Here is a 27185-nt window from a genome sequence, read left to right on the forward strand (position 1 = left end):
TGTACTGAAAGAGTAAAATACATCACAAATTGACTAACAGGAACCACCACTTGAAAGAAATGACCATACGACGCTCATTTCCTATATAAATTAGTTAATATATAAATGTTGACTGACTTGAAGGACACTTCATTGAACAACTGTCAGTGTATTTCTTTTCCTTGCTCATTAGCAAGCAAGTATCGTTCAAGCAAAAATACCTAGATGAAGAGGAACTCTCTCTTCTCAGGGTATTAAGGTGAAACAAAGATGGTGCCAGACAGACAGCAATGTTGGTTGGAGTCATTTGGTTTTCCTCCACAAAAGCTACTACATCCCTGAGAAAGAACAGAAGACTTTTCAAAGCTTCACGATTTTCATCTGGAAGCAGAAGAATAGCAGCTTGGACAGCACAAAACTGTTGATCTTTTGGCAGATCTAGAGAATGAAGAGTGAAATAACAGACATGAATTACAAGGTACCAGGAACTATGGAGGGAGAATAGCATCTTTTTACCAATGAGTTTATGTATATGCTTCCAAATAGAACATTGCCACCCACACCTTGTTTCATGTATTTTTAACACAGTCGGGTACAAATTAAGATGCTTGGATCCAGCATCTTCATTCCACCAGCAGAAGGATACTACTGGTAGAATGGGAATTCTGCATCCTCTGCTTCACACTGCAGCCTCCTCCGCACCTTCCAAATCTGCTCCAGAGGATTGGGGGATCCTCTGTAGGAGATTCAGAGGGTGCCTGGGGGAGGGCAGGATGCAAAAGTTTCATTCTGCCAGCAGTATCCTTCCACTGGAGGTACATCAGTGCTAGATCTAACTCTTAAGAAATCCTAAAGGAGACTCATGTTAGAGACTAGGTTCTTTAAGGCTGGTTTGAATCCAGTGGCAACATCACATCAGTTTCTGCTCAAAACATCTCTCATATGAAAAAAGTGGACGCTATTTCAAGAAATAAGTATCACAATGCCTGTACTTCATTTCTTGTCCTATGACTTAAGGAAGTGCATTAATTTAAGATTACAGATGAAGAGCATGAGGTACATGTAAATTAAGAAAACAAATTAACATCTAAGAATGAACATCTAAACCCACCAGAACAGAGTTAAAACAACAATGACATACACTGATAGATGTGGAGGAAGGATTCACAGAGCTTGCTAGTGAATATGGGTTCTGGAAGGTCTCGGAAATATTGCTTTACCATGTCTGCCACATCAAATGCTGATTGCCCTTCATAAGTTATGTTGTTTGGGTCATTTTCATTCATTTCCCTTAAGTAAAGGATCCTAGATTTAACACCAGATTTTCGGAAAAGGCCAACCTATGAAGAACATAGAAAAATAAGGATCCAATCTAAGGAGGAATTTCCACTGAATTTGGCTATGGCATGGAACTCTTCTTGTCTAAATTTCTGCAAACTTACTGGACACTCTGGCATATACCGAGGTGCCTGTGAACACAGCACAATCATAGAGATGAAACAGGAGATGGAGAGTATTTCGGTTGAAAAGGAAAACAATTGTTGATAAACTGCTGGAGAATGATTAACCATCCCTCCTCATAAAAGTACACATTCCTTCATCTGCAGTACAGTATAGAGTGTCATTCAAGGCTGATTCATACACATATATGTACACTACTCTGTCCCAGAACCTTGATGATTAACAGATGAACATGGACTGCTGGATCATAGACAGCTTACACTGAAAAGGTGATGTAAAATGCTATGAAGTGTTCTGTTTATGGTGTTTGAACTGCACTGGCAGATACTCGCATGCAAGTTTTTGCTTGATGATACAGGCCGAGTGATGCAGATGCCTATGTACACTCAATCTCAGCCTTTGTCTGCACCAACAATCCTTGCTGCATTTTGTCTCTCTTCACCACTGTATTTTGTGTTTCTAGCACATAAGCATTTCTGCCAGCTGAGGCCTGGATTTTTGTGAAACAAAATCTGCATTCATACCATGCACTTGGTATGAATAAAAATAACACATTAAAAAGTTATTGGCATGTGTAAGTGCACAAAATCAGATTAAGAAGCCACTCCAATAAAGAGTCAAGCCCCAACAAACCTTGAGAGACTGTTGAGAGTGGGCCAGGATTATGCAAAGTCATGAGCAATCCCTTTCCCACTATGCAAAAAAAGAAATCAGCATAAGAAATTGATGAGGTATATAGGCTAAATGGGTGTTTCAAGGATAAAACTGCCTCTTAAAACATTTAAGGAAAATAACTCCTCTGAGGAAAGGGTGGGACAGCTACAAAGAGGGTCATCGCCAGACATTTGGCCAGGCTAAGGGATTGTTTCTATTTACTAATTTTCACATGAAAGAACAAGAGCAGTGGCCAGTCTTATTTTCAGAGACAAATCATGTAAAAATTATCTCTGAGGGAATGCAGTAAGTGAGCATGATTACCTGAGCACTTTTCGTACTAGTACCTGGTCAAGGAAATGGTCTCTTAAGTAGTCCATGGCTTGGAGTATGCTCCTTGGAAGTGGATGACTTGCTCTCTGGACATTTAGTAGTAACGGTACTCCAAATACATTTTTGTCCTTATAATCAGGAGCTTTTATTTTTCGAATGAACTTTGGAACACTCCTGAAAATATAGAAGGGATTCATTAGCTTATATACTTTTCCAGGTAGCGTGGAGATGGGTGTGCGTTTCCCAGCTTTTGTGCCGTCTTTCCCCATTCTAAAAGTTGAAATGCCTCTCCCAAGGCTTAGTTACTGACAGTAAGAGCTTTAAGCTAAAAGATGCTGCTTTTCTGGCCCAGCCCCCTTTGCCTTTGGCCCTGCCTACCAACGGAATGCTGTCCCCATAGCTTCTCCTAAATGGAATTCAGCCTTTGGGCTGAAAGAGGTTCAACTCCCCTGATCTCAGCATTAGGTTGAAGCTTCAGAACAGCCTGAATTATTACACAGCTAGCTGCCCTCCAGTCCCCATACACCTACCCTTAAACTCAACTGCCCTCTATCACCCTTCTTCATCCATTTCGAGACAGTGCCAACATATTCCCAAAAGGTGTGCAAAGCACAATAATTTTTTTCATATAAATCTATTGAGGGTTTAGTACAGAATTCCACATCGTTAGCTTGAGGAACTAGGAATGTAAAAATACATTTTGGAAAATGGCTGCCACTGAGCTTTAATTGTGAAGGTTAGCGCCATTTCCAATACAGTACTAACACGGGCAGTCCCTTCGCTTCAGAAATTCTCACTATTCATTCTAACTTACCAGTTCCATCCTTGTTTGCTTGAAGGAGAGTATTTGTCCATTAAAGTAGTCAGTTTTAACAAAGCAAGCTTCTGTATTCGGTTAAGATGAGCTGCTGACTGGCTGTCAATTTGCAGAGAAAGACTTTCCAAATTTCTGCCTTCCTCAGTAGACCAGTGTCTCCTCACATGTCTGAAGAACAAAAATCTTCTTAAGCACTCTTCGTTATTAATACTGTTTTCTACACCAGTTGTCTTTCTAAAGCCAGACAACTCAGAAAATGCTATGCATTTTAAAATACCTAGTAAAAGGATGTTAGAACCTTTTTTTTTTTTACATGAAGACATCCCAGTCACATTTCATTTTTGATTCTTTGCCACCAACTCATAAAACACTGACCTGATGGAATGTGCTGATGTCAGTCTTGTCCCCGATGCCATTACATATGCCAGTTCCGTGAGGCCATATCCACTGGTATGTTTACAGTCTTCTACACCATCAGTGATTGGCAACTCTCTCTGTTTCCCTTCTGAATGTTTTTTAATCTCGAGACGGATCTCTTTAGGGGATGGTGGGCATGGGGAAGTTGACTCATTGGAGGGACTGGCAGAGTCAGAATCCCCATCATCAGAGAATTTCTCTGTCCACTGACTAACCAACTTCCTGAGTCCATCAACATGTTCCACAACACTGTCTAGTTCTGTAAAAACATCGTCATCGCCAAGCTCTGGTGCATCCATTTTGTTAAGATGACTGCCCGGCACATTGTCATATACGCTCAGTCTGTTATCCATCAATGAAAGAGAGCCAGGTGGAGTTTCAGGCTCCTGAGAACTAAAGTGAACTCTGTTCCTCTGGCACCCATGAAAACTCCCAGTTCTCCAGTTTACAGAAGTATTGTCTATTGGAGACAAGAGACTGTAGGTCAGTGCTTTGGGAAATGTTCCAGGCTTATGTCCTTGTGGTACCTGAAATACTTTGCTCTTCTGCAAATGCATCTCATTTTTGAAGTTATGCTCTGAAAGATCACTCCACAAGGAAAGCTTACTGGAATCCATTTCTTCTGCATACATTCCACCTCTTTTGCTGTGTCTCCTCACTTTGATAACAGGGCTTGGGGTACTTACAGTGCTGCTGTTTTCAGACTGGCTGCTACTGCTACAGGTCTGTGGAGAATAAGAAGGCTGCATTGACCGACTCTCAGACATGTCAGAAATACTTACACAATTGAGGTTTTTCAGCTTTTCTTCACTTAGTCCTTCTAAGAGAATAGGTTCACTAATAATGGGTTTAGCCTTCGAATGTGCTTCGCTCTTCAAACCGCTACTGCTACTTCTTAGGCGCAGCTTCTCCATTTTCTTTAAGAAACTCCTTCCCTTTTGGGGGGGCGGTTTATCCAAGAGCTTGTCCTCACTAATTATATTCAAAGTTTCACTAGGAGAAGGAGAGCAACTGAAGGTAGAGTCAGGGGATGCCAATTTATTTGAGGAACATGTTGAAGAACTCCTGCTTGTCTCAACATCCTCACAAGTTTTTGGAAAGCTGATCAAGTCGCTGTCCCCACTGCTAGAACTGTGAATGGAGGACTCATCATTTCTCTCTCCTCGATCAGAAAAGGCTCTATCCCCTCTGTCAGAGCTATTAAGCCTCAGACTATCAGGAACTAGTGCACCAGAACCTTTTGAGCTCTCCAGACGAGACCATCTCTGAGTCTGTTTCTCATAAGTCCATTTGTTACTTATTGCACAAGGTTCATCTTCTTCAGATTCATCACTCTTAAGGCAAAGAAAAAAGTTTTAAAACATCAGACAGATAATCAAAAACTTGATTTATATTTCATTCTTACATTCTCCAGAGCAGGCTTCCATGAGGTGAAAAAGGCTGGTGCTGGAAAGGGAAAACTGACAATACCCCGATCCCCCCGTGCCCTGCATGTGGAAGGGCTATGCATGAACAAAGAGACCTCTTCTTTGAATCCCAGTTACTTAAGTAAGTCCAACTGGTTTCAGTGGGAGTTGGTCAAGATTGGTGGATTTTAGGAGTGGGATATTTAGGTAGACATACATACTTTCATCCTAAACACTGCCTTGCACATGGAAAGGCTTGTAGCCAAGGCACGCTGTAATAAAGAGGATGCTTTGGTTAATCTGCTACTTCCTGGCATTTATGTTCAACAGGTAATCATTACATTGCCTCAATTAGAAGTGATTTTTAAACCACATCAAAAGTCCAGTTTTTGTTTAATGCTAATTTAGTTCCTTTTTGTTTAAACCTACTCCTGCTTGACTTAGTAAAACAGTAAAACCAAAATGAATTCTTCAGTGTTCAACTCTGTGGATGGGTTCTTATATTACTCCATTGGTGTGGGTGTTGGCTGTTCCTGTACTGCCAGAATTACACAAGAAGGCATGGCCCATACAGAAGGTACCCATGCCATGTCACCCTTCCCGGTACCAACATCAACCTTCTGGAAATGTCTTGTGAACAACTTCTATGGGGAGTGTTGGAAGCACAGTTAGAAGCAACATTGTAACAGCTCCCACACTGCCAAAGTAATGTAAGAATTGGACCTAAGGCTTATTCTACATATCCACCAGATGAGTTGGTTGAATCCTGATACGATAGCGTAAACTGTATCACTGCAGATAAGGAATGTCATTTTGTAATGCTTCCCTTGCACACAAAAAAGAATGTCATCATATAAAAAAGTAGCATACTGATGAAAATGTTCCAGCCCAGCCCACTCCCTACTATGCTAGTTTTCTACTTGGTTGCCTTTTTCATACATAAGGAAGCATTAACAAATGTGATTTCCCAAATGCAGTTTCAACTGGTACAGTCCATTCTACACCTGAGGATTCTACCACCTCATTTTGCCTCATATGTAATACTGGAGCAATATGGTGTACAGATAATGTTCATGAATTAGATTGCTGACTCTCCTGTTTGCACAAGACACCTCACTGAGACCTGAGAGTGTTTCAAGCATATTGGAAACTGAGAAAGGACATCAGCACAACAGAACTCAAACATTTTCCAATCGCAGTAACTTTGTGCTTGCTGTGACAACTAAATAGAAATGGTAAGAAATGTCTCAATATATCATAGGCTTGTATATCAATGACTTTATTCTGATTCATTTTTAAAAGTATAGGCAATTGTATAATTTGGAAACATACCCGCTTTCTTTGCCGACTTATTTCCACATTCATTGCTGCATACTTATTCAATGTATTTAACCGTCTGGGGGAAAGGGAGAGACACATTAAGAATTCTCTTCTAATCTTGCTCTCAATGGCACTCAAACGACTTAAGTTAATTAATTTAACATACTAAGTTACTTTTGTTTTTCTGCATTTTACTTCAGTGGCACGCTAAGCATAGCTTCTCAGATGACGTTTCCCTACTTATGTTCTTAAAAACAGGGAACCAAGCACAAAAATATGCCCTCATAACATGAAAACAGCCAAAAATGTCTCAGACAACTGCCTGGCAGAGCCTGTGGAATTTTAGCTATAGATTGAAGATATTAATGGATAACAAATATAGAAGTCTGCAGCCATCTTCAGCTACTTCCTTACATGCATTTTAAGAATATGAATAAGAAAACGTAATGTGGGCAACATAATTAATTATACACTGAATTCAAGATGAAATATTATAGCACTGTTGATCAAATGAAAAGTTTTATTCTGCTGGTGGGAGTCTCCCTGAGCAGAGTTCTGCTGAAAATTATCCTGCTGGAAGAAGGTACGGGAGACATGTTTCGAAGATTTCCCCTCACTCTGCAGACCCCACACTGCCTCCTCCAATGTTCTGGAGTGTCCCCTAACCACCAAAGCAGCTTTTGGGGGGATATAGAGGACTGCAGAGGAATGGGGAAATCTTCCTGCTTCTCCATTCATGCAACTGAAAAACTCTGCTGTATTAAAAGCTTCCTGCTGGCAGAAGGGGCCCTTATGCTGGATCCAACACAACATCAATACACACATTGCCTGATATATTAGCAGTTTGCTGATGTCCTTCCCGTTTTTTCTGTGTTCTCAATAAAGGCAAAACAAAACAGATACTGGAGCCTGTGCTATTTCCAAGGAAAGTTTGATTTTTCCATAATCAAGGACTCTGTGCTCCTTGCTATCCACTGATGAACATTTAAGGTTGATAAATAGATCAGTGGTTAAGAATTTTTCCTGTTCAAACCTCACTCTCTCAAAAGATGCTTGCTCTTTTTATGTTGAGCAGCTATTTAAAAAGGAATGAAGGACCAAACTGTGTTAGTGTGGGACTATATATAGCCTTAAGCAAACTCTTTAGGAATTAAGTAGCTTTAAACATTATTTTGTAATTTGTTTGCAATTAACAAATTATCCTGGCACTCCCCTGGGGTGGGCAGTAGGTGCATAATATTTGGGAGAGCTGCTGTTGTCTTAAAAAAATGAAATTATAACATGTACCTATATTGCTACAGCTGCTTTGGCAAAATGTCAGCATCAATTAGAATATAATGACATATAAAATGCTAAGACAATTTAGATAAAATGTTAATCCCAACCTCTTCTAATATAAAAGCTTGTATCTGCCCAGTTCACCACAAACTGAAAATTCTTATAGTGTTTCCAAAAGAGTCTGGTCTGACTCCAGAGGACGCCTGTAGTAGACTCGAGTCATTGTGTTTAGCCAGGTTGAATCTCGGTCAAACCCAGCACCCTAAATTGTGACTAGGAATCAGTGACATACTGGAGCACGAGTACAATGTTCTCTTCATGACCCACCCCATCTGATGATAGGCTACCATTTTCTGAACCAGTAACCAAACACTGGTGCATTTAAAGCAGTTTGGTGTTAAGACATGAATGATGCTTGCCAGCTCCAAGGAGGAATGAGGAAAACAAAGGCCCTGAAGCCTCTTCTCCACAGTCAGGAACAAATTATCCCGGCTGCTACATTGCTGTAACCTGGAATTTCAGACACAGTGATGAATTCATGAGCAACTCAAGGCTGGGAGCCTGAAGGTATTTAGAAGAAGTTGATGGATGTCTGAATTCAGTGACAGATGCCTAAATCCATTATGCAATATACCATCCCATTATGTAAATATGACTAAGGTGCAGTTCATATATTTGGCTGCACTACTCAAGTTCTTCCACACTGTCATCCCCAAGTTCACCTCAAGCTCCAGGATATCAACAACAGACTGGACTTAGATTCTGTGTGAGCCAGAAATACACGCGCAGATGGCATTGCAGCATTTCTTACCAATTCAGCGACTCCAAGAAAAACTGACAAGATCGTAAGAATCACTGTAGCCATATACACGTCTTTCCAGTTCACAAAAGTCTATTTCTAGGTAGCCACAAGCATGACGCAGGAGCAAACCCTGATTGCTTGAAAGCCATTCTGTGGCATTAACACTGTGGACAGTATCCAATGCGGCACTTGCACTAATGTAAATTATGCTGTGCTAGCAACCTCTAGTGCAATGCCAGTAGTACTTGCCAGCACAACAGGTTTCCCCGGAAACCCGTTCCACCAGCAAACGCTATTGTTGTAGCGCTAGAGGTTGCTTAAGCTAGTGCAACATCATTTGCATTATCACTAGTGCTGAACTGGATACTGCTCTAGATGTCTGTAAAACTGCTCTAGCTTTTAGGAAAAAACACCCTTTGAAGGCATATATATCTTTGTACTAATGTATATTACTTACCAGGATTGTAATAATATGTGCCCATACAATACTTAACTCTTCAGACATCTAAACAGGAAACTAGTAAGACACATGCTTAGTCAAGGCCCCATTGACTTTATTAAGTATTTCCCTAATTAAAGCCTCAGGTTGTCAGTCCTAGACACATATTAATAAGCCAAGGGGAAATTAGACCAAGATTTACCTGTATAGTGATTCTATCGCATCTTGATCTAAAAACTCATGATCTTTTCTCACAGTTTTGATGTCAATAGGAAACTGCATATCTGCAAAACCAAGTTCACAACAGTAAATTTTAATTTCTGAAAAAGGTAATTTAAAGTTTACAATTTCCAAAGCTAGCTTAAAAATGCACCAATCCACAGCATTCTTTGATACACACCAGCTTCAAAATAGTTTACAAGCATCTCTACACCAGCCTAAAATCCTGCATTTAAAACGGGACTTTCTGCTTCCTTTTTAAATGCATGATCACGACGGACTCCTTTTACACATGCGTCCTTTTCCCCCTCCGCTCTCCCCCTCCTCCTTCCCCTTATCTGAGTCTTCCATATGTTTTATTACACAGCTGCTAGACGGTGCTGTGGTCTAGCTCCTCTTATTGTGCCTTTTCCCTTTTCACAAGGGAACACAAGTGTGGGGTAATTTGAAAGATCATTATCTCCGATCTTTTAGAAAAATGGAATAAAGGTCATTTAGTGCGGGAGACGCCCTGGGGGTTTACAACATCATCTAAAGGCCCACAAACTTCGCTGAGTAACCAATCTCAATAGCGGGATAAACGCTCTGTGTGAAGAAGTCCTAAATCTCTGCAAAGAAGAAATCACAGATTTATGAATCAGCACACAATGGACAAATGTTTGCAAGGGACAGCTATTAGAATCCATTAAAGAAGAAATCCAAAAATCAAGGGCCTCTATAAAAGAAAATACATACTGACTATTCAAACTTCAACCCCTATCTCCATTGCCTATACAGAAATAGGAAAAGTATTTTCTTTCATACAGATAATGCAAGACAGGACCTAGAATATGTCACACACACACCAACACTTGATCGTAAACTTGCTTGTTTAGACCAGGGATGGGGAACCTCTGGTCTGTAGGTCTGATAAGGCTGGAAGAAGTTCCCCAGACAGACAGACAGCGTCTTCCTCCAGCCCCACCTCCTCTGCCCTGGGGAGAAAAACCCTTATTTCCAATCAGCTGCTGATCTGAGATGAGCACTTTTCCCTGCTTAGCACTGAAAAGGGCTCCCTTGCTCAGTTCTTGGCAGGGAAAAGTACTTATCACCAAAGCAGATACCATACAAGTCTCTATGACAGGCCTTCCAGATTTTTTGGCCTACAACAACTCCCATCAGCCCTAGCCAGCATATCCAATGGTGAGGGATGATGCGAATTGTAGGCCAAAACATTTGGGAGGTCACAAGTTGCCCACCTATAGAGAAAGAATTCCACAGCCAGAGCATCACCACCTGAACTCCCATAGCCATTGGTGAGGGAACTTTGAGAAGTTGTAAGCCTGACAGCAGGACCTGTGTCTCAGTTTTGTTTTATGTAAAAGCACCTAACACCCAAAATATAAAGACGCACCGCCATGAAAGTGCTGCTGCTATCAACCAGGGCAGAGATCTGACATCTCCAGTTCGTATGTTGATTGTTCAAGAAACCCCATTCTATTAACAACACTCAGAGGGAATAGGGACTCAAACCCCAATGCACCTACAGTCAGGGCCAGAAATATTGGAACAAGGATCACTGTTTTGGCAATTGGCCTCTGTACACCACCACACTGAAGTTGAAAGGAAACACACTCAGATGGGAGCGAAGTCAGGACTTTCAGCTGTAATTCAAGGGGTTTGACAAAAGTGGGGCACTAACCATTCAGGAAGGACACCCAGTGGCATACACACACACCCATCGTTGGTGGCTCATAAGTAATGGAACAAACCAACATCATTTCAAACTTAAGGATCACCTTTAATACCTGGATGAAAATACTTTGCTATCAGTGACTGCCTGAGGTCTGGAACCCATGGACATGACCAAATGCTGAGTTTCTTCCCTCGAGATGCTTCGCCAGGCCTTTACTGCAGCTGCCTTCAGCTGCTACTTGTTTTTGGTCTTTCTGCCTTCAGTCTTGTCTTCAGTAAGTGAAAAGCATGCTCTATTGGGTTGAGATCAGGTGACTGACTTGGCCATTGAAGAACATCCCACTTCTTTGCCTTGAGAAACTCTTGGATAGCTTTTGCTGTATGTTTTGGGTTATTATCCATCTGCGATATGAAGCGATGTCCTATAAGTTTGGCAGCATTCGGCTGAATCTGAGCAGAAAGTATAGCCCTATACACTTCAGAATTCATCCTGCAGCTTTTATCAGCAGTCAGGTCATCAATAAACACCAGTGACCCCGTTCCATTGGCAGCCATACATGCCCGTGCCATAACACTGCCTCCACCATGTTTTACAGATGATGTGGTATGCTTTGGATCATGAGCTGTTCCTTTCCTTCTCTTTACTTTTCTCTTCCCATCATTCTGGTACAAGTTAATCTTGGTTTCATCAGTCCAAAGAATCTTCTTCCAGAACTGGGCAGGCTTTTTTAGGTGTTTGCTGGCAAAGGCTAATCTGGCCTTTCTGTTCTTGAGTGTTACCAGTAGTTTGCACCTTGTTGTAAAGCGTCTGTATTTACATGCATAAAGCCGTCTCTTGACTGTAGATGTTGACAATGACATGTCTACATCCGCAAGAGCGTTCTTGACCTGGCTAGATGTTGTGAAAGGGTTCCTCTACACCATGAGCAGAATTCTGTGGTCATCCACTTTAGTTGTATTCCGTGGTCTTCCAGGCCTTCTGCTGTTGCGGAGCTTGCCAGTTAATTCCTTCTTTTTCAGGATGTTCCAAAGTGTTGTACTGGCCACTCCCAATGTTTTTGCTATCTCTCTGATGGGTTTATGTTGTTTCCTCAGCCTAATGATGGCCTCCTTCACTCTCATGGACACCTCTCTCTGGACCTCATGTTGGGAGTTCCAGCGAACAGCTACCAAATGCAAAAGCAACACTCAGAACCACCTCCAGGCCTTTGATCTGCTTGACTGGTCATGGGGTACCTAGGAAATAAGCCACATCTGGCCATGCAGCTGCTTGTCAGCCATTCGTTCCATTACTTATGAGCCACCAACGATGGGTGTGTGTGTATGTCACTGGCTGTCCTTCCTGAATGGGTAGTGCCCCCCTTTTGTCAAACCCCTTGAATTACAGCTGAAAGTCCTGACTCCGCTCCCATCTGGGTGTGTTTCCTTTCAACTTCAATGTGGTGGTGTACAGAGGCCAACTGCCAAAACAGTTATCCTTGTTCCAATATTTCTGGCCCTGACTGTACATTCCTTAGTCCTTTCCTTTCTCAACTTAGGGAGTACAGTTTCTTCTACCTTAAGCTGTACATAGGGAATGAATCTTAGTACTGAGAGGAATTGCAGTCGTCTGTCTCCAGTGTCTGGATTCACCACATTGAGTGGCAAAAAGATGGAGGAGGCCACAAACCTGTTCCTGTTGTAGGCCAGCAACTGAAATCCAAGTGGCACTGGAGCTGTACACTCAAAGAGAAAAGATGGCAACTTGGAGCAAGAGATATGTGATTTTCCAGAACTCTTTGTCCAGCAATCCAGCAAGTAGCCAGGGGCCATTTTGCACACTCACCTGCTTCACAGAAGGGAGTGGGATTACGGTGACAAGCCTGGCCTTTGCTTCAACTAAAATTCAGTGAAGCAGCTGAATTCAAGTGGAAACCTGCACATGTTTGCAACATACTTGATCTTGCACTGTTTGTCAGACAAACTTTCATAAAGGATGATTCAGTTTGTGACACACAGCCACAACTTTCATAAAGGATGATTCAGTTTGTGACACACAGTTTTGTCTCCTAGCAGCCTAACACAAACATCATTAGCCTAAGAAACATGAATACTTCGCCAATGGTACCCAATCTATGGATTATAGCTTTCAACGTTCTTTGTTTAGTTCAATTTTCAACTAACCCTATCCTAGTGTAACCTACACTGCACATTCCTATGTCTGTTCCAATGTCTACTGCACACAAATATGCTTGAATGAACTTGCACTGTTAGGTATTTGTGCATTTTGGACAACCACAAGCTTGAATCTACTATGTGTTACAAATGGAAGGAACTTATTTTTGAATATTTTCAATTATCCCTGTATCTCAGAATGCAATGAGCATTGTACCTTCAAACATCTGAGCATACTGGGGGAAACCCGCAGCCTTCAGCCAGTCACAGGCTTCTTTGGCCTCAATTTCTGAAAGAAAACAAGCAAACAAACCTTAAAGGTTGGTTTTCCACTATTGAGCAAGAAAAAACAACCACCACTAAGTCGTGCTATTATCTTTAAACACACCTACTTGTTTATCTCCCCCCCCCCCGCCCACACACACACAGACTTGTAATAGAATATTACACATATCTCACCATGAGTACCCAAGCATACAGCAAATACACTGGAAATGCAATTGCATATAAGTTAGTGGAACTAACACTATAACAGCATCCCTTATGTGATGTTCCTAGGGATTTTTTGCTTTGAAGCACCCTTAGTATGTCAGAATAAGTAATCTCAAAGGCAACTGACAATAATTTAATCTAAAAACTTGAGAAATCATTTGTGAACCAAACTTTCTGGATCTGAGTCATGATGATGGTTTGAAAAAAAAGCTAATACACTACAGTTCCAAAAAAACTACATCAATATTTTTGCTCAACTACCTGCTCTTGTGTTCTGATACATATTTTATAGCACTGAGGAACCCATAATTCTCCATTACAGCCCAGCTATTGCTGAAGTACTTTAGTTTCACAGTTTACCATCTACATTACCTAGCATTTGGTTCACTAGAACAGATGTCAGGAACTAACTAGTCATTTTGTAGCAATTAATAAAAATCATGTGACTATTAACACTATAACATTCCCACAGGAAAAAAGGGGAAAATATAACTTTGCAGAACTACAAAACATTCAGCAGATGCCTTAAAATGTAAACATGTTTAATATACTTCTGGAAGAGCATAGGCCAGCAATTCAATTGCGAACAAATACTGCAAGTTACTGGATCTCTTGTGAAAAAAGACCCTGGGACTTTTCTCTTCTCTAGTCTACTTTATGTTATGACCCTGATACAAGCTGAACTGCCAAGGCTTTCTGAAATAAAGGGTCCTGATATAAACCTTTCAAAAATCACTTAAATCTGACAGTTAAGACTGAAGGATACAAATTGCTTGCCTCTACATACGCGCGCGCACACACACACACTGGCATAGCCTGCCAGGTGGAGTGCATTATTATTAACTTATTGTGTAGCTTTGCAGGAAATAGTCAGCATTAAGTTAACAATGTAGAGAAAAGACTTTGAAGAAATATTTTCAGGATTTCATACGAGCTTTGTTTTGTATTCTTAATGACTGAATTTTCTCTCTCTGGGCATCTCTACACCAGCCTAAAATCCTGCATTTAAAATGAGGCTTTCTGCTTCTGTTTTAAATGCTGGATCACAACAACTCCCTTTTCCACGTGCTCCCTTTTCCCCCACCCCTTCCGCCCTCCTTCTCCCCCCTCCTCCCATAGCTGAGTCTTCCATTATCTCTCACTGATCTCGCTCCTCTTCTTGCCACTTTAACTCTTTGCACGGAGGGAACTGAAGCAAAACACAACGGGGTAATTTGACAGCTCATTATCTGCGATCTCTTTAAAAACGGAACGAAGGGCATTTGGTGCAGGAGATGCCTGGGATGATCACTGTGTCATGTAAAGAGCCCGCAAACTTCCATGATGGAGAAATCTCAATCGCAGGATAAAAGCCCAGTGTGAAGGAGCTAGGGATGGGGGAGAATTTCTCCCCGAAACTTCAGGGGGCTGAGTGCCAACGTATTCGGCCCCCCGAAGTAGTTTCGGGGAGGAATTCTCCGCACCCCCCCCGCCCCCGCGCCCCCCCCGGGACGGGACTTACCTTTCCCGAATGTCCCTCCCGGCGGCGGGTCCTGGCGGCGGTTCGGCAGGTCTTCGACAGGGGCAGAGGCGGCAGCCGGTCTTTTGACCGGCCGCCACCGCCGCCATTCCAATAAAAGTAAAAAAAAAAAAACGCCCTCGTGATAGGCTACGTGACAATTAACGTAGCCTATCACGGCTAGATTTGCAAAGTCAGCCATGATAGGCTACGTAAATCGTCATGTAGCCTATCACAGGTGACTTAAAAAAAAAAAAGCGCGTACGGCTAATGGCGGCCCCCATAGGGAGCCGCCATTCGCGTTCCTTATTTGGTCGCTGTAGTCTACGTAAAGATTACGTAGACTACGGCAACCAAATAAGGAACGCGAATGGCGGCTCCCTATGGGGGCTGCCATTTACGTACGCGCTTTTTTTTTTTAAAGTCACCCGTGATAGGCTACATGATGATTAACGTAGCCTATCACGGCTGACTTTGCAGATCTAGCCGTGATAGGCTACGTTAATCGTCACGTAGCCTATCACAGGGGCGTTTTGTGTTTGTTTTTTTTAACTTTTTATTTCACGGCCGGGCGAGGCAAGGCGCCTCCTCCCCGGCCTGAATTTCGGCTGGGCGAGGCGGGAAGCCTCCCCCCCCCAGCCTGAACTTCAGGGGGAGCAGCGAAGCGCCTCCCCCTCACCGCGAAGCAAGCTGCAAGACCAGGTAAGTGGCTTTCGTGCACGCCTAGAAGGAGCCCTCCGTCTCTCCGTGTCTCTTCAGTTTTGTCCCAGTGCCACATATTAACTAAATTTTATTGGGTTTTGTGTAGCTCCAAAATCAAAGCCTGTATCAAAGTGCAAGTAGTCATAATTATGATGAGTACCTCTGTGAAAGACCTAATGTTAAGGTCGGCAAACTCTGAAGAAGTCCTTTGAGCCTTTCTAGTGGCCAAAGCCAAAGATGCAGCATGGCACCAATATCAGTAGGTAGATAGCCAATTGCTGAACAGTGGTGTCCCTGAAATTCGAAGGCAACTCCCTAGACATAAAACCTGCTAATTCTACAATGCACTGCAGTTGCTTTTCTCCAGAGTGGGAAATGGGGCATGGGGGTGGGGATAAGATGTGTGGCTAGTTACTAGGTGGATATGAAGTCCAACACACTTCCCTACTGTCATTATCAGCCAAGTTACTTGCATCCTTTGTCCATTGTCTATAGCAGTTTGTGACTGTCAAGCCAAAATCCTGGAGCAAGAATCGGGCATGTTCTAGGGCAACCCAAGGTTCACAGATGAGGTCAGCAGTATTGAACTCTGTTCAGAATGTAGAAGCAGAAACATTATTAGGACAAGCTAACACCAGTAGCCAAGGAGAAATAGGTGGGAAAAGAATGATCAATAGTATCACAGGCAGAGGATAGATCTGAATGGGTGCAAAAGGATACAGGGCATCAGGAACTGAACGTAGACACAAAGTTTGGGGAGGAAATGAGGCAAAGTGATGCATCAATAGCATTCCAGCACCAGACAAAGTAACCTGATAACCAACCTATGGTTCAAACAAGAAACCATAGGCTGATCTGGAAGTAGTTACACATCACCCCAGGGTTAAGCCAGGCAAACTGGCAGTGATTCATGTCAGAGAATGTAATCGTGGAAAATTGAACAACCTACCAAAAAGACAAGATCCTGTTCAGAGTGTGATTTTCCCAGCACAGCCCGGCACCCACACTTTTTGATCTCTCTCCTTCCCTAGGGAAAGTAACCAAACTCATGCAATATCAAACATGAAGCTGAAGGCTTGAAACCAGCCACAAGGGACACTCACATAACATTTGTAAGAAGCTAAGGAAGAGCGATAAAGTATGGCCTAAATGGACTAAAACCTAGGGTTGTATCTAATTATCCCCACCCCCACTGCCCCCCCACTCCTGATGGAGCAGGTTCCACCAGAATGCTGGGGTGGAAGACTTGTGGTCCTCCAGATGTTTTGGCCTACAGATCCCATCTTCCCTCACCATTGGCTATACTGATTAGGGCAGATGGGAATTGTAGGCCAAAATATCTGGACAAGCTCAAGTCGCCCATCCCTGCACCCTCATGTGCCCTCAAATATCTGCTCCAGAGGGTTGAGAAGGCCCCTCCAGAGCAGATTTTAGAGGGGTCAGGGGGCTCCAACCGAGACAGAGGACATTACATCCTGTTGCAGAAGTGGATAACTGCGAACGCAACAGTAGATTTCACCACTAACCTTTTATTTAAAGCCATTTAGGAATCAGTGTCCTGCAGAACAAGCTTCTCTTATTCTTGAGTAGCTTCTTCTCAGGCTGGATTTTCAACATTTAATCCAATATCAGGCTCTTTTTCCCTTTCCAAGTTGGGCTGAGCAAGATTTGCTCAAAAAAGATAGATAACAGCTCTTTGTATGTTTTATGGGACTATCAGCATATAGTATGAGATTCCAGAGCATCTCTGATATGACCCTGTTGTCTTTGCATGTAAAACATTTCCTGGCTTCTAAATGTTTGAATAGTTTAAAGTTTCCACTTCCTGCTGGCCTCATTACCCTAAGATTAGCGACCTAACAGAAGTTCAAAATGAATTGTTTTCCCTTATGAAACAATCACTGCTTAGACCTTCTAAGAAATAATGCAAACATGTATCTTGATTAATTTTTCATTTTGAGATAGCAGCATAGAATCCACTACAGGACAAAAACTTTAAAAGGATGCTAAGAGGACAGATCAACTGTGCTTCAGAAAAAAGCAAGCATGTGCCCTTAATTGTGTTCAGTGTGTCAAGGCAGCAATACCAAATATGTGCCTTCCTTAAGTAACATTTGCAACCCAAAACCAAATAAACTGTGCTTGAAGAAAATAAAGTACGAAGTAGATTAATTTAATGTCACTGGCCATAATCCACCACACTTCCATTCCACTTATTTCAAGAGGACACTCATAACTGCACGTATCACAGTGTTCACTGTGAAAATGCATTAAACATAAAAGCAGAAAGAAATCATAAAATAGGCTGGAAAGATTCAAATATATCTTTGTTTTGTAGAAATGCAAGAAGAATTAATGCCTGTCATTGACAACTTACTTATTTGAACCTCTGTTACTCCTGACATTTGTATTTTTAAAGGTTATATTACTGGAAACTTTGCTAAATAAAGTTTCTTAAGAATAGTATTCAAGATACCTTTTAAGCAAACTAAATTTAAAGCTTAACTTATAAAATGTGGGGGTTAACTCATAGCCTTCCAGATATTTTGAACTCCAACTCCCATCAGCCCCAGCAAGCATGGCCAATGGTCAGGGATGGTGGAAGCTGTATTCCAACAATGACCTGATTCACTCATCGTAACAGTAAATCGTAGGCTAATTAACCCATGATTTGTGGGGATGTGTGGAGTGCATGAGCCATTTCATAAACAACCTATGAATGCCTCGTTTGTAGGTTGTTAGCGTGATGTCTGAGCCCAGAGACTCTGGGTTATTTATGGGTTAACCCATGGTTTGTCGATGGGTCGCATGCTCCGCACATCCCCACAAATCATGGGTTAATTGCCACTGTGATGTTCAAACTGGTACCTGGAGGTTCCCCACCTGTTCTAAAAGGTACTTGTTTAAAGCTACAGAATATAAAACATATAGTTGACAGTGGTGATTTGTTATTTATTATTTATTTTTGGATAATCTAAATAACCTTTTAGTATTGTATTTAATATTGTAACTATCTGTGGTGGATAGGGGAGTATGACTCTACTGACATCTGATTATTAAAGTTAAGTACACTTTGTCACCTTCTTTATCTACTAGATGCAGTTTCCAAGCTTAGATACAAATCAGAACAAATAATGTTTTTCATCCACGTTGAACATATTCTTAAAGCTGCAGATATGCAGCAATTTCATAATAATAACTGATGCGTATCCACTAGTTACAAAGGACACCATGACTTTCCTAAGTTCTGCGGTAGCTGATATTTGCTACGTACGTTACGTAAGATAAATCGTCAAAAAATAGGGAACGCAAATGGCGGCCGCCATAGCCACCGCCATTTGCGTACACTCGGTTTGGGGGGGGGTTGGGGGGGTTTAAATTCTTACGTAGCCTATCACGGCTGCCTGGCTGGATGCAAATGGCTGCCTGGCTGGATACATTTGCGTCCACACCAGCCTGTCCGCAGCCAGAAATCCAGCTGCAGATGGCCTGAAGCCGGCCATCGAGGATTCCGGGGGGGAGGACCGGATCGCCTCCCCCCCGTCGAGGATTCTGGGGGGAGGGATGGAGCTCCTCCCTGCCACCGCAAATCAATTCCGCAAAAAGGTAAGTGACTTTCATACATCCCTATTTCCGCCTCACACCTCAGCTGGGGACAGCTTCACTTTCCCCCATTTGGAAGGATGCAGGGTGAGCAAAGCCCTCACAATTGGAAGGGGCCCCATGCAGGGGAATTCCAGCTGTTATCCCTGATCGGAGATAACAGTGGGGATTCCTCTCCCCATTTTCCCTAAGAAAAAAGAGGGAGAGGAGCCTTGGCGGAAGCCCCAAGGACCAGAGGTTCCACAACCCCGAAACATAGTGTTCAGTGCATACTGCCTTTTGCCTCTTTTCAGTTTGAACGCAATTATGAAAATGCTATTAACATATCAACTGGTTGTTATTTCCAATCAAATGTATATAGGGCTGTCTTATGTTTTAGCATTTGAGGAAGACACCACTTCGATCAGCTCTGTGAAAACAGATTATGTCAATTTTGCTACCATTATATTTGTGCTAACACCTGAAAGCACTACAGTGTAGTGCAGGGGTACCCAGCATGGTGCCCACAAGGACTTCCAGCAGTGCCCGCAAAGCTCTCCACTCCTTGCGTCCTTCAAAAATTTATTTTTAATTAAAAAACTTGAAAAATGTTAGGGTGCTACATTCTTTCCTGTTCCTCAACCTGCCACTGATCAGCTGTTTGGCAGGCAGGAAGCGAAGGAAAGAGTTGCTTCCTGGCCCCACTCAATCTTTTTCCACCCACACCCTTTGTTCTCTCTCCCTCTCCATTAGGGATATTGGAGAAATCCGCCACAGACTCGAGGCCAGATTCTTTGGAATGCGGCCCCCCGGAGTCCATGGTGGAATGGACTATCCCCCCACCGCCACCCCCCAAAATCTCCCTGGGATGGACCCTACCCAGCAGTGGATGCTCCAGGTCGGGTCGTCCTCCTTCCGCAGCCGGCCTGCAGAACAAAATGGCAGCCACCGTAGCAGCCGCCATGTGCGTCCCTGCCCGTGGCCATGACTGGCTACATAAGTATTTACGTAGCCTATCACAAAAAGAGCAGGGACGCAAATGGTGTAATTTGGCCACCATCTGAGTCCGGAGCGCAGCAGCAGCAGCCCGAAGTCCGGCTGTGGCTGGGGAGGATTCCAGAGGGGAGGGATGGATCGCCTCCCCCGCCCCAGCGGATGCCCCGACCGGAACCAGGTCAGGGATTCGTATATCCCTACTCTCCATGCCCAGCCTGTAGCCTCACTATTTCTCTCCCCGCTCCCCTTTCCTTATTTCTCTCCCTTCCCCATCCCTAGCCGTCTTTCTATCCCTTCCTAGCACCCAGCCTTGCTTTCTCTCCCATTCACCCCTTTATCTCACTGTTTCTCCCTGCTCCTAGCCTCCAGCCTTGCTCTCTCTTTCCCCTACCCCTTTGCCTTGCTATTTCCCCCTCCCTCCCAGCATTTAGCCTTACTATTTCTCCCTCCCTCCCAGCATTTAGCCTTACTATTTCTCCCTTCACACCTCTTTACCTTGCTGCTTCTCGCCCACTCCTAGGCCTCATCTACATGGGACTTTTACTCTGGTTCTATTCCAGCCCCAAATCAACAGTGTCAGATGACGCACACTCCTCTCCGTGGATAGCCCAACATTTCTTGCCCTAACGCCAGGTTTTTTCCAACTCATTTTGTGTTGAGATTGTCCTGTCACAATGGCTTCAGTGCTGTTCGGGAGTCCATGTGACTTCACCTGGCTTCGGCGGGGGCTGGTGAATGCGGTGCTGATTGGTGGACGGGAAAGTAGCATGGGGAAGGCAGAAGGGTAAACATGTCTATCCAGAAGTAACTCATTGCCTTCAGTTCCACTTTGCCAGCCCTGCTGTTTTAAAACTGTGCAACTATGAAGGAGCACAGCTGAGAAATGCTGGCTCAGTCCCTGCCTCTCACTTTAAATAGTTACAGGGGGGGGGGGGGAGCCCTGCTGTTTGAAAATGTGCAGCTTCAAAGGAGCACAACTGAGAAATGGTGGCTGCCTGTTGATTCAAAGTTGCGCAGCTAAGAAAGGGTGATTGCCAGGGCGGACGATTTTCACGAACATGTACTCAGAAGCACTTCATTGAGCCTGTGTCTGTTTGGGGTTTTCTGCGGGGGGGGGGGAGCCTGTTGATTGGGCAGTTAATATACCTCAAAGACAACATGCTAGTGGCTCTCCCTCCTTGCTGGCTCTGCGCTCCCTGCACCTCTTGCACTCCTGCTCATTCCGCTCAGTCTCCGGGCAGCAGCGGCTGCCTGCTTGCCTCATAAGTGTGTGTGTGTGTGTGTGTGTGTGTATGCGGGGGTTGTCATGAATGTGTACTTGTAAGCAAGTCCTCTATTGCATTTCGTTGAACATGCAAAGGAGGGGGAGCAAGCCTCCGCTCATTGGCTGCCTGGCACCTACGCAATTGCTGACATTCATTTCTACTTGTGGTGGGACACACCCACCCCACCCCAACTAATGCAGCTTCAGTTCCCATATACACTGCAAAAGCAGAGGAATACAGCACTGCATGTACCGTGGGAAGAGCTAATTCGATTCTGTGAAAAAGTGGATTTTGCCCAAATCGCCTCACAAAGCGTTTCCATTTAGATGGGCCTCTAGCCCCTGTCAAATATGTAGATTGGCTTTGGAGATCAGACTCTTTCTCTGCTTGTACTCAGTTTCTTGGATGAATTACTTGACTTCTGAATGAGCCAGGCCTCCATAGCAGTCATCATGAGACTAGCCACATACCCCATGGGAACTGTTTTGTGGTGGTGCCCACAGCAATTTCTCAAATTCCCAAATCTGCCCACAGGTCCAAAAAGGCTGGGGACCCCTGTTTGTAAACAACAAACATTTCAAACGTTGTATGAAAACGTAGTGTGTTTTCTCCCCCACCCCCACCCCAATATATCAATCTTACAGTGGAAGCAGTACAAAAAGCCTAACACAATAAAATAATTATTTAGCCGTGCTTGCTGAATTTAAGTGCAGAAAAGCAAGCTGTCCTAAAGCAAAACTAATACCGCCTCTGTTCTTGGAACCTTAACTATTGTTTTTCTCAGCACCCTCCATCTGCTCCAGAACCAGAGCCAACATGCATGGGATGTGTTTGGCAGCTGCATCAGCCAGATGCCAAACTCTGGAATGCACATTCCCTATAGTACCAGCATCTACCCCATCAGCAACTGCACTAACAGATTATTTGTGTAGCCTTCTGTTCTATGGTTCATTGTTGGATGTGGCTGCAGCTGGGAAGGTAATGATAAGGTCAACACACAGTCACATTACAGACCTGAGTTTCCCCACCCACAATGTTTATCAATGATGTCTGCCTGCAGGCAAGAAGAAATTCACAATGTAATAGCTCCAATTCACATGGTACCTATTGTATCCAAATGGCAGAGTCTTTAGCATAAGTGAAGAGTATTTTCTGAGTTTAACTGAATAGCTATCTGGTCAGATAGAGGGTATTGGAATATGTGACCCATCTACACATTTACAAAAAGCAGCAGTTCCTTCTAACTGGGAACTTGTGGGCATCTCTCCTGTCACTGTGGAATGAGAACACTCCTCCTGATACAGAATGCTGTCATGTGTTGTTTGGACAAAGAAGAGTCAGCAGTAAGTGAGCCTTACTCACCTTACCTTATAAATCACTTCCATGGATCTTTTTCCAACTGTCTAGATTGCAAAAGAGATAACTCCCTGTACGGTCAAAAATGTCTTAGATGCTGTACCACTGGACTAAATTCTTCAGGGCTGCGTTATGGCTGTATAAAAGCATGACAACGCCATATTTTAATTACATATATGGCTAAAGAGTACCTACATTCTCACACTACAAAAGCCTAACTTCAGGAAAAGATAGCTAACAGCCAAGTAAGTATCCAACTCGTGAGCATCCAGAAGTGACAAACTGAATGGCATGCAGCTGGACTATTATTTGGTTGTGCCTCTACAGCGAGGAGAAAAAGTCCGTGCATCACCACCCGTATTCCAGAAGGCGCTGCTCAACCCAGAGTCACACATCACCTATTGCAACAGTATGCGCTGAAATCTCTTCCCCAACAGTTTGTGCACGAGGCGCTTTACAACCGGTATCACATCTCCTGAAAATAAAAAGCAAGAGCAGCACGACGGTCCAAGATGTTGACCACCTGCACAAGCGAGCATGCTCGTCTCCCGCCCTTCAGGCCCCCCTGCCTTCTTCCCCTTTCGAATAACCCATCACGGACCAAGGAGAAAGCCTACAGGCGATCACTGCCCGTCACCCCCTCCCCAACCAGGCGCGCGTCCCGTCCCCCCTCGATTCTCGGAGAGCGACTCTCCAGGGGGAAATGATCAAACCCAGCCGGGGAGCCCCATCGCGGGCCCGTTATGCCCACGCTCCTTCCACGTGCGTCAGAACCCTCCGTGCAGACACGCAAGACCTTGCTCAAGGGGTTCAGCGACCCAAAGGAACGCCGGACGCCTTGTCGGGAAGGCACTTACGCGCGAGCAGGATCATCCTGTTCAGTAGGTCCTCCGTGTAGCGCGGCGGCAGCGGCGACGCTTCACTCTCCGACCAATCTTTTCGCCATCCCCCCGAAGCGAGACACGCCGAAGCCCGGAACCGTCAAGGCAGGCGGGCTGCCGTCCGTAACACGCCGCTCACACCCAGCCCGTTTTTACGCGAACCAAGAGAGAGCAGGGCAGCCGCGGCGCCCCCGGTGCGCCCGTGCGCCGCCGAGCGCCCTTGCCCGACGCGAGCCGCCTCCCGCCCGGACGGCGGAGCCTCCCCCACGCACTGCGCGCCGCACGAATTAGGCGCGCCTGCTGAGGGAAAGAAGCGAGGCGCTCCCCCGCCGCTGCCCCCCGGCTCCACCCACTCCGCCCCCTTCTCTGGGTGGCCGGGGAAGCGCGGAGGGAGGCTCTGCAGATGCTACTCCAGCCTCTTGGCGGCGAGTCCTCCTCCGCCGTTGTGCAGGGGAAAAGAGCGAAAGGGCGGGGGAGAACAAGCGCGTATGGGTCACTGTTGTAGACGTGACTGATGGCGACAGACAGGGAGGGCTTGGGGAGGGGGAAGAAGGGACAGCAGCGCGTTTTCCGTTGCAAGTAAGCATGGGGCGCGGTAGGGGGAGGCACACAATGTCTCTTTCTACTATAGTTCAGGAACTTGAATTTCTAATCAAAGAGCCAACTACTTTGCTCCACTTTTGAAGATTCATAGCAGACGCCTTCACTCCCCGCACACAGCCAGGGACAGCCACCCTTCTCAGGACCATCAGGAACCTAAAGAAATCGGAGCAATTGTCAGAGCAACAGGATTTGTATGTGTTTTGTGCAGTGCACCCTGGCACCCTTTGCAACACTGCAAGTGATTCTCAGCATGCTTGTCAAGCTGTGTTGCAGACTTGCATGGCGCAGCACAGCTCCTGGGCCGTCACCCTGCTTGGCCATTTCACACGTTTTGCAGCAGCAAGTTTTCCACTTAGAGTCACTAACTATACGAGCTCTCCAACAACTGTGTCTGTATACCAGACATGTGCCTCATAACCACGTTTCATATTTTTAGGTATATACCTAGCAGAAATGTGTTGAAAGAGACCTTTAGAGTACTTTCTGACAGAAGAGTCCTTGCGCTAAGAACTGGAAAGCATTGAGCAGCTACTTCATCTTTTCTTCCTTACCAGATTTTCTGCATAAGAAAAAAGATGTAAGTAGAGCCATGCCGGATCAGACCAAAGACCTATCTAGACCTGCACAGTGGCTAAGCAGGCAGAAGAAGTTGTGGGAGAACATGAGAAGATATGAGTGGATGCTCTCGTCATCTGGACCACCCATAGAATTACATAAATGAAACAGTGCGATTGTAAATTAAAAGCCTCATCTAGAAGCATCTTTAGGCTGCAATCCTATACCCACTTACCTCGGAGTAAGCCCCTTTGAACCCAGCTGACTTACTTCTGACCAGACATGTATAAGATTGCACTGTTAGTCATGTAGTCCAACCCTTCTCCTTGGTGTCTTCAAGTATCAGGACTTGGCCTGGGAAAGACCTCTGTCTAACACCTTTCAAGAACCAGCCAGAGACAGTACTGACCAATGGTTTGACACAAAAGCCAGCTTCATATGTAAGTTTACCACTATATATCTGAAAGCAATCCCACAAGACCTTGTCCTGAACTTGCCTGAAAATCTCTAGGGAATGAAATTCCATAGCCTGTCCAGAAGGCATGAGCAGCTATTTCAGAGATGGCCACTTGGCTAAACTGTGCTCTGTGTATTTGGAAACCTGGAATGTCTCTGTTCAATCACTGGCACATACACATTCAGCTTAGACTAGGAATTTATCAAATCACCACCGTTCCAGAATTCTGTGTGTTGCCCAAGGGCATCTTATTATGTTTCTTAAAACCAAATCAACTAGCCAAGCACATGTTTATGCCCTGCTTCAGTGAAGGCTTGTTGAACAGTTAGTAAGTCTTCCACCCAACAAATAAGATGGCCATCAAATAATTGTAACAGGAGAAAACACACTTTAAAATAGAAAATACTTTTTTATTAATACACCACTTCAACACCCACATGTTTGGCTCACAGGATTCTTTAACACATTTAAGATATAACCCAACTAGCATGCAAGCCAACTTTATCTGGATAAGTCCCATTGGTTTCTGTGAAATTTATTTTGGAGCAAGTATGCTTAGGATTGCAACATACAACGACACATAACCTTTCAGAGCACGTTATTCCTCAGGAGATACATATCTCAGGCCAACTCACTAGTTCTATGCGTTGGATGTGTCATAAAGAGTTATACCAGCTATGCATGCCAAAAGATACAGATCCCATTGCTTGATAAAAAGGGGTATTGCAGCAATTCTCCTTTGTTAATAACATTGTTATAAGAAATGCTCTTGTCATAATTGTTGCTTTGGGGGCACAATTTAAAATATCTTCAACGTATCTAAAATCAGGCCTTTAAAGCATTGCTGAGAATCTTTTCCCTCCCACAAACTCTTTGCTCCTCTCCAATGAAAAGTTACCTCTGAGCACATAGAACATCTGCAAATTTGCTAGTACAGAACTTAACCTCCGTGGTGGCTCTATGAATGGCACTGGATTCTGTGTGGGGTGATACTCAAGACTTTATTAAGGTTGCAGTGTTCACTAGTAGTTTTTTAAAATTATGATATCTAGTCAATTATATCAATACTATTCAGAAAATGCAACAAAACTGTCTCCATTTTAGCATGCACACGTGTGTGTGTGTGTGTGTGTGTATTAAAACCTTAAATCAAATTAACGTCCAATCCTGTACATATTTAGACAAAAAGAAGTCCTAAACATACATGGCTTGCTGGGGCATGTAGGACTTTTTTTCTGTCTAAACATTTATTTATTTGTTTATTTATTTATTTATCTATTACATTTATATCCCTTTTTTCTTCCATAAGGAACCCAAGGCAGCATACATAATCCTCCTCCTCTCCATTTTATCCTCTCAACAACAACCCTGTGAGGTACGTTGGGCTGAGTCTGTGGCCCAAAGTCACCCAGTGAGCTTCCATGGCTGAGTGGGGACTAGAACCCCAATCTCCCAGATCCCAGTCCAACACTCTAGCCACTACACCACACTGGCTCTGTGTGCATAAACAAGCATAGGATTGCACCCTTAAAGATCTTAAATAGTTACATACACAATATCTACTAACACAGTCTAGTGGGGAGTTTCCTGGTTCTTTACCAACATTCTAGAACTAGTACATGAATTAAAGCTGAAATTACTTTAAGGTTACCATTGGTAGCTGGATAGAATCCAGGTGATTCTAATTACACCCATTGAAAACTAATTGCCACGAAGGCTTTTACAGATGCAATTAGCCTCCCAACAACCTGTGCTTGGTTTTCAGAAACTTAACTTCCAGTATCAGTAAGCTTGCTTCAGAGTATGCAGACACATTTCTGAAAGTTTAATTTACTTCTGGCATAA

The 27185-nt window shown here is 43.8% G+C and overlaps 1 protein-coding gene across 2 annotated transcripts in view; it reads right to left on the reverse strand.

Annotated features, from left to right (window-relative positions):
• The window catches only part of LOC146354317 (rho GTPase-activating protein 7-like), a 113460-nt gene that overhangs the window by 11613 nt on the left and 74662 nt on the right, over positions 1-27185 (reverse strand). Inside the window, exons 1-9 of one of the 2 annotated variants that reach the window (XM_084838628.1) lie at positions 23702-24164; positions 13171-13242; positions 9109-9190; positions 6400-6463; positions 3620-4995; positions 3242-3412; positions 2442-2601; positions 1121-1319; positions 201-417 (exon numbers count right to left, since the gene is read on the reverse strand). In XM_084838628.1, coding sequence (XP_084694754.1) covers positions 201-417; positions 1121-1319; positions 2442-2601; positions 3242-3412; positions 3620-4995; positions 6400-6463; positions 9109-9190; positions 13171-13242; positions 23702-23717 — 2357 coding nt within the window. In that variant the 5' untranslated portion in view covers positions 23718-24164. Of the gene's footprint in view, positions 1-200; positions 418-1120; positions 1320-2441; positions 2602-3241; positions 3413-3619; positions 4996-6399; positions 6464-9108; positions 9191-13170; positions 13243-23701; positions 24165-27185 lie in introns of those variants that run through there. The other variant, XM_084838627.1, reaches the window with a different exon arrangement.

Source organism: Heloderma suspectum, chromosome 2, assembly GCF_057233095.1.
Source record: "Heloderma suspectum isolate Gila_16-S chromosome 2, 16-S_ref, whole genome shotgun sequence".
Classification (NCBI taxonomy): domain Eukaryota; kingdom Metazoa; phylum Chordata; class Lepidosauria; order Squamata; family Helodermatidae; genus Heloderma; species Heloderma suspectum.